Raw genomic sequence first — 8,448 nt, 5'->3', positions numbered from 1 at the left:
TTTTCCCCTTTCCCGTGGGTAATGGTTGTTAGTAAATTTGTTTTTGTTTTTTAGTTTTAGTTGTTGTTATTATTATTATTAATTATATTATTAAATTATTTCGGTGATACATTTTGAATTATTAATTTTGAATGCACAATCAATAATCATTATAATTTGTGTCCGTATAGCTTACGATCTTGGCATTAAATCATTATCCAGTTGCATTACAAGTAAGTGCTATGGTTCATCGTGTCGCATTCTTCCTTTTCGCTATGTCATAAGAACGATATTATTAAGTCGCAAAATATTCGGGCACATTTTGACGGCGGTGAGCCAAACCTTCAACTTGATTTTGAAATATAGAATTATTAATCTATTTTAACTAGGTCGTAATTATAGACCAAAAAAACTTTTTTTTATTAAATGTAGGACACCACTTAACACATATTTGTATTAAAATATTTGCTTTATTTATTTTTGTACATAATTTTTTGTATTTTCATATTAATTTGTTTGTTGTAAATTACAGTGTTATGAATAAATATTATTTTTAAATCTAAATAATATAAATTGAAAGATTCAAAACCGACAATGACCACCCAAATCAATTCCAAATGGTCTTGTGATGTCTGCACTTACGATAATTACCATTCGTCACTAAAATGTGTCATGTGTAGGAGACCCAAACTGCAGTTGTCCCAAGCTCAGGACATATATAGTCTTAGAGATGAACTTCCCGTTGAACCTCAATCTCAATTAATTGAAGGTAAAATTAAATTATAATATAATTAGTATTAACTAGGTATTCATTAATTATTGCTGTACATTTAGCGTCTGGAGAAATTGATAACTGTGATAAACTACTAGATAATAATCTGGTTGATGCACTTAACGAACAATTCAACAATGAATTGAAGATCAGTGATAGAGCTAATTCACCAGAAAATGAAGCAGCTTCATCTAGTTTAGAAACACGAGCACTTGCCAAGTGGTCCTGTAGTGCATGTACATATCAAAATTGGCCTAAAAGTTTTAAATGCATCATGTGTGGTAAGATTTTTATTTTAGTAAAGTTATTATAAAACTTAATATATGCCTAAATCTATTTAATAGGAACAAGAGGACCTCGTAAAACATCTCCTTCACCTGATCATTCTTTATGTGAACCTCCTACTATCATTACAAAACGAGTCAAATCTCCAGAGAAGGACCTAGCCGCAACCATTAATACAGATTCAAATATTTGTACATTAAAAAGGTTAGTTTATTTTTATAATTTTACATAATGACATTTTGTTTTTATTTAAACTATTCATTTATTTTTTTTTGTTCTGCATGCAAAATTATCTATTTTACTAATAACTTATTTAATAACACAATATAACAATGAACTACTATAAAAATAGTTTTATAACATAATTTTATTTTAAGCAGCTTTCTATCTAAATTGTGTAAACTAGTCATAAAGGATTCATTTTGATCATAGCTATCCTTATATTTAAGTGATCGTTCTCAATTAGTCAAGATAAATAATTCTGTCTTTAATATAATTAATACTATGTCAGGTGTTCCTTAAGGTGATAATGTATTCCCATTGTTTTTCTTTTTATTTATTAATGACCTAAATAGTTGTTTCATCTCTAGGAAATTTTTACTATTTACAGATAATATGAAATTATTTATGCCTATTCAACAATATAGTTTCTTTACAACATAATTTAGATCATTTCTCAAAGTAGTATATCTAAATGTATGGAAAAGGTGTATACTAATACAGTATAGTGTATACTATAGGTGTATATAAAGGTGTACCTTAGGGTTTATCAAACGTATCTGCCATGATTTTAATTATCTGTGTGTCTTAAAATACTATATTATCTACTAGTAAAACTTTCACTTGAATTTGGTATGGTATTATGGAACCTTAATCAGCTGTATTCAATTAATCAATTAAAAGAGGTCCAGGGAAGTTTTTAAGATTTTTATGCCTACAAACTAATAACTAAGGTACTTGGTACCTTATCATAATTCTGATAACATCGCTAATGTTGTAAGAATTAAGTTTTTAAAGACCAGGCGGTTAGTAATTTATATTAATTTTGTTTATAAATTCTTAAATGGTGATATTGACTACCTGAAATTATTAGATTTTTGGTCTTAATGTTCCCTTCTTCAATTCCACTTTTAATCCTTCTTTTGTTATACCTCAGCCAAAAAATAATTATTTTAGTAATAGTCTAATGTGTTGCTTACCAAGATTATATAATAAAATAAGTAATTTTTATTTATTTATTTTTATTCCTGTTCTAAGTTAAAAAATTGTATTTTTAATTTAAATAATTGATATATATATATATTATTATTTTGTTAATAATATGTACTATTTTATTTCATTACAATTTAATTTAATGATTTTGCTTTTCACTTTACTGTGCTTGTTACCCCCTTTGGGTGATTTATTTATTGTTTTCTTTACAATAAATATATTAATTATTATTTAACTTATTTCAGCACTAAAAAAAAAAAATATTTCCAGATACTCAAGAATAACAATTTTTTGAAATTAATTTAATATTACATGTAATATAAAGAAATGTAATTGTAAATGAGTCAGATTTTACAAATACTCTAGTTCTATTGTTTAATGTTTATTTATAAATTATTTTTGATTTAAATGTTAATAAGTACCTAGTTTATTAAAGTAAAATTTATAAATTTTTGTTTCATTGATATATTTTTTACATTTTAAACAATGTACCTATAAACAAATATTGTTTTATTTTAGATCTTCATCAAGACGTCGTTTGGATGATATTAATAGCAACTATGATAGAGCTTGGCTCGCTGCTTGTGTAGGTGTAGTTCAAGGTGACTGGAGTCCTATTGCAGCTTATTTACACGCAGGTGGTGATCCAACCAGGTCATTGACATCAACTGAAGTAACACTACTTAATAGACCATCAGCATTTGATACCGGTCACACATTAGTTCACCTTGCTGTTAGGTAAAGTTTTATTATTTTTAATTATTATGATTAGTTAAAAGTCTGTAAATAAATATATTATATTGTTATATTGATATGTTTTCTACATGTATTATTATATTATTTTGCTTAAAATTATTATATGCAAATACTTGAATGTTATTAATTTTTTTTAATTATGAAAATATGAATTAATGTTTAATATTTTTTTTTATATGTATATATTTATTTTTAGATTTCATCGTGAAGAAATTTTATCAAATCTTTTGAATGGAATCAATGCTACTAGTAGTTCAACAACTGTAAAACGAGTACCTTCTCATGTCGCTCATCAACTAGCAGATGAGATAGGAAAACATTTCCTTTCAACAATACGTGTGAGAAAATCCTTAATGCCGTGTCCATTTGTTACAGAATTTGCAACTTTTTCCCTACCTTATGGTAAATTAATTAAATATAATATAACAGTAACAGTTTATTAAAATTTAAAAATGTTTTTCAACTTTTAGAAATTGAAGAACTTCCAAGACCAGTTCAAAGACAACTACTTGATGAACTTCTTGATCGCAATGTTCAACATGAACTGGAAATTGAAGAAGTCCCTCCGGTGATTAACTGGTCATCTGAGGTCTGTGATGGATTATTTTCTAGATTATATGCATTATGGAATCGTTCAGCTGGTGATTGTTTGCTGGATTCCTTAATGCAGTCTACTTGGGGTATTTTTGATAAAGACAATATATTAAGAAAAGCATTAGCTGATTGTTTACATGAAAGCAATATGTTGTAAGTAGCATTTAAATCATTTTTGAGTTTTTTAATTTATGGCTTGAAATTTATATAGGTTTTATCCAAGATGGAAAGAGTATGAAGCATGGCAAGCCAAACAGTTAGAATTTTGTTTAGACGAGTATCAATGGGCTGAAGATTGGGCTGCATTAGTATCTCAAGCTGAAAGACCTGGGTCAAGCTTAGCTCAACTTCATGTATTTGCATTAGCTCATGTGTTGCGTCGACCAATTATTGTGTATGCTGTTAAATATGTGAAAAATTATCGTGGCGATCGTCTAGGTTATACAAATTTTGAAGGTAATACATTTAATAATTATATTATACACTTAAAATTAACACGTTGACTGCCATGCGGCCACAAGAATATTTATCAGGGGTACGCCAAGGACATTTTTCAATCTCATTATCAATTTGTACATATACTATTGAATTTGAAAAAAAAAAATGTTAAAATTATGTTTATTACATCAAAAAAATTGCAATTATTCCCGCTACGCTACAGCACATTTTCTAGATCTAGATCATTATATTGTAGCATCGCGGAAAAGTTAATAATATAAATTTAAATGAATTTACGGCAGCCCACGGCTGTATGGCCTCCTACAAATGATATAGTGCGGTAGCCGGTCGGCTACAGGGCAGTCAATGTGTTAATTATAACTTATAAGTAATTTTTATATTTATACAATATGCTATTGAAATATTTAATATCTTTCAAAATTAATAATATTTTGAATAAATTATTTATTAATACTGTTTTATTTTTATCTATTCAGAAATATCTTCTGATTATTAAAAATGTTTTAGGTATGAAATTGAAACAATTGTATACATATATTTTTTGTTTTAGGAGTTTACTTGCCACTTTTATGGGAATCAAGTTTTTGTATAAAATCTCCAATAACCTTAGCTTATACACGAGGACATTTTTCTTCACTGGTGCCTGTTGAACCATTACCTCGGGGAAAGAGTACTACATACTTGCCACTTGTTGATCATGATCACAAATTATTACCAATACATTTTGTTACCAAATCTGAAGTAAAATTTTTAATAAATTTTCAACTACTTAGTGCCACTATTTTTATTTATTTGTGTAATCTTTAATTTATAGATGGGTCATGAAGAGAATATTTTAAAACAATGGTTAGACGTTTGTTTAACAGAAAATGGTTTGTTATTAGCTCGACAGCGTTTGCATAAACGACCATTGTTGGTTGCTCAAATGCTTGAAGAATGGTTAAACTATTATAGAAAGCAAGCGTAAGAACAATTTAAACACAGTTTTTAAGTATAAAATAATTTATTTCAATCTATTATTTTCTAGTCAAATGACAATCACGCCATTTTCACGGCCTATTTCAATACAAGACTATTCAAGTGAAGGTGAATCTGAACAAGAATAGCTTATGCTTAGCCAGTGTAGTGAGTTTCCTATATTTACAATATTTCATGATGTACAAATAAATCTTTAAATCTCAATATTTTTATTATTAATTATGCTTATCACTATTAGATTTTTTTTTATAAAAGTCATATTATAAAACTTTGTTTATGTTTGATGTGTACCTTAACAGGGTTCAAAGAAATTATTAATATTTATTTGAGCTGCTCCATTATTTTATCTAAAGTATATAAAATTATTCATTAGGAATTTTCATTTAAATAAATTTCCCAAAAAGTTGAATATAATGAAATAAGTATGAATTTGAGTTAATTTGTGCATTAAATATTTAAAACTATACTAAAATATTGAAAAATATCTTTTCATAAATATTAATAGATTATGTATTATTATTATTTATATAAAAAAAAAATGAAAAGATTATCAAATATAATATAGGTATATTTTTATAGTTTAAAAATAAATATGTAACTTATTTAAATGCATTGTAGGTTTAAAAAATTATTATTATATTAATAATAAATATTCGTGATAATTTAATACATACTTATATATTATGTAATGTATAATTTGTGTGTATCTATTTAATAAATTTGAAAAAAATGTTTTGTTATAATTTTGAAATTTACTTTTCTTAATTAAATTTGTGCTCGCGTATCTAATCACAATTTGCAAGTCTATTATTACTTAAATCAAAATATTAAAATTATATTTCATTTGATTCTTTAACTACGTTTAGAGTTTGTAATAGACTATTCTAATTCTAGTCAAGTTTTTCTTATTATGTTTAATATGACGTTTTTTATTTTTATTGACAACACATTGACATAAGACTCGAGTGACTTAGTTCATTATGTTAAAATATTATTAATTATTTATTATCTTTATTTTAAAACATATTAGATGTCTTATTAACAAAGAACCTATTTTAATAATTGCTATACGTCCACAATTTAGTTTATGTTTATATTTCTTTTTTAAATACATTTTAATCTAAAAATTTACATAACATTAAGAAAATATTCTGATTGTTACTAAAAATGATTACAAACTGGCTGATGGTTACACTATTTCCCAAATTATATTAAGCACTGCCAGTTATTCAATACTTTTACCAGTTTATATTAATACATTTAATAATAAAATGGTATTTTCACTCTAAATTAAATATATAAGATGAAATTAGATTTATTGTACTTAAAATATATAATTTTAGCTCAAAAATTATATAGTTTAATTATTTCTAGTGTACAGATTTTGACTAAATAACATATTTTAATTATTACTTAGGTGGTTAATTGTTTATCATGGTTTTGTTAAAATATACTCAATTATAACTTGGGAAAACTAAATTAAAATATAGAATAATCGAAATTTTTACATTTAATTTCATGTATTTATGTTAAATATGAACGTTGAAAATACTTAGACTGTTTATTGATTGTACCAAATTCAAAAAAAAAAAAAAATGATTTAATGTGTAACTATTAACTAAGTAATTGGGTGACAAAAATGTATTTACCTATTGAATTATTGTTGTGTTACTATTGCTAACAACAAAATAAGGAATTTATCATGTTAGGTTTATGTTTGTAAATTAATATACTGATTTGTCAGTTTTTAATAGACATGAAGTTGTAAAGGCACTATTCTATTACATATTATAGAAAAGTGATATTTCTTTTAATAAAATTATATTCTGGATGATTTATGTGTCAATTGATAAATTTGGATTTATGATCAAATTAGTATACATGGTGATTGCATAATGTCAGAATGTGTGATACATATTCAAACATTAATTTGTAATTAAATCTAATAAATTAGAATATAAGGTTGATGTATTATAATTTATAATTATTGAAGGCTGTATATAAGCAATGACAATATAAAATTGTATTTATAATTTGTAGAGGTTCTATTTAAAACATCAAATCAATATAATTTTTAATAAGTGTACACTACATCTACTTATGCTATCTCCATCTAACAAATTTATAATATAGTATATCTTTCGTTCAGTTAACCCAGATTTTTTTATTAGCTTTAATATTATATTAAATAAACTTACTATCAAATTCAAGAGTAAGAATATTATCTAGATTATCTCATAAGTTTTTGATGTTTTAATTTTGAAGTTAGTTATAACAATGCAAAATTTACAATTTTTAAATTTTCATAACTTGCTTATTAATAATTTCATTAGAAACCTAAGTTTTCTTAGATAATATTTTTACCTTTATATTTAATAATAGGTTAATTTACTGTAATATTAAAGCTAAAATAACAAAGTTGGTTCTATTGAACACAAATTTACTGCTTTAGTAATAGTAGTTATACACTTATAAAACAATATCACCAATAGATGTAGTGTCCTCTCGATTATAGTTTTGGATTCCTACTAGATACATTATGAACAAGAAAAAAAATATTATTTATTTATTTGTTATTGGGAATCTTCAGCCTTCTAATAATTATGTTTTATTTTGACAAAAAATATTTTTTAAAGTATCTTTAAAATGTTTATAGTTATTAAGATAATATTATTACTTAATAGTTATAATAATTTTTAGTTTTCACATACAAACAGTATATTGTGTATTGTGTATTGTGTATAGATTGCCTTTGCTTTAACACATAGTCAATAGGTATTTACTATTTTTTAGTTTCATTAATAATTTGTTGTATATTTAACTTTGGGGTTAGACTTGTTGATGGCACTTGTCATGAAATTAATAGTCGGGTTTTTTTTTTGTTAATATTATATTTTTAATTTGTTGAAATAAAATAAAATGTCAAATGTTTATGTAACCATGTTTTTATTTCATGTTGTCTATTTATTGTATTATTATTTTTAGAGAAATTACAATAATTATTATATTATATAATGTTACAAGTTTTTGTAATAATTCAATATAATAATCAGTAATTAGTAATCACAAATCACAATACATACAAAACTTGAGAAAATATTAAATAAATATACAAAAACAAGTATTATGAGTCAAGAGTTATTGATTTGAATACATAATACAAATATATTATTTCATTAAAATTGAACCCTTAAATTTCTGATTATACCGTTCAAACTTGAATTGAAAAATAAATAAATATATAATGGGATGGACAAAATATAGAATTAATTTGTTTCAAACTACTGTTTGTAGCTTAGGTAAAATTGACAAAATGTAATTTAGTTGATCAGAATATCTGATTAACAAACATTTCTTTCAATAATTACAATATTTTTGTTGAACTCATCTAGAATATTTGTAATTATAATTTA

General features: G+C 24.5%; 1 protein-coding gene across 2 annotated transcripts; it reads left to right on the top strand.

Moving 5' to 3' along the window:
- Positions 1–7,968, top strand: LOC132920238 (ubiquitin thioesterase trabid-like). Of its 2 annotated transcripts, none has more exons than XM_060982476.1 (11): positions 1–212; positions 512–748; positions 814–1,032; positions 1,096–1,240; positions 2,768–2,986; positions 3,201–3,406; positions 3,475–3,751; positions 3,810–4,054; positions 4,608–4,798; positions 4,872–5,020; positions 5,085–7,968. In XM_060982476.1, exons 2-11 carry the CDS (start codon positions 574–576, stop codon positions 5,161–5,163), a joined length of 1,905 nt encoding a protein of 634 aa, XP_060838459.1. In that variant the 5' UTR covers positions 1–212; positions 512–573; the 3' UTR covers positions 5,164–7,968. The 2 variants fall into 2 exon arrangements, with proteins under 2 accessions (XP_060838459.1, XP_060838460.1); XM_060982477.1 differs by having other exon boundaries at positions 1–310.
- The last annotated feature ends 480 nt before the right edge of the window (positions 7,969–8,448 follow it).

This window comes from Rhopalosiphum padi, chromosome 2 (genome assembly GCF_020882245.1).
Source record: "Rhopalosiphum padi isolate XX-2018 chromosome 2, ASM2088224v1, whole genome shotgun sequence".
Lineage (NCBI taxonomy): Eukaryota > Metazoa > Arthropoda > Insecta > Hemiptera > Aphididae > Rhopalosiphum > Rhopalosiphum padi.
The sequence above is the reverse complement of the archived record's forward strand: the minus strand, read 5'-3'. Positions and strand labels throughout refer to the sequence as shown.

Coding starts and splice junctions, on each gene's coding strand:
- LOC132920238 (XM_060982476.1), top strand. CDS start 574: ATGACCACCCAAATCAATTCCAAATGGTCTTGTGATGTCTGCACTTAC. Junction 1,241..2,767: donor AATATTTGTACATTAAAAAG/GTTAGTTTATTT, acceptor GTTTTATTTTAG/ATCTTCATCAAGACGTCGTT. Junction 4,055..4,607: donor AGGTTATACAAATTTTGAAG/GTAATACATTTA, acceptor TTTTTGTTTTAG/GAGTTTACTTGCCACTTTTA.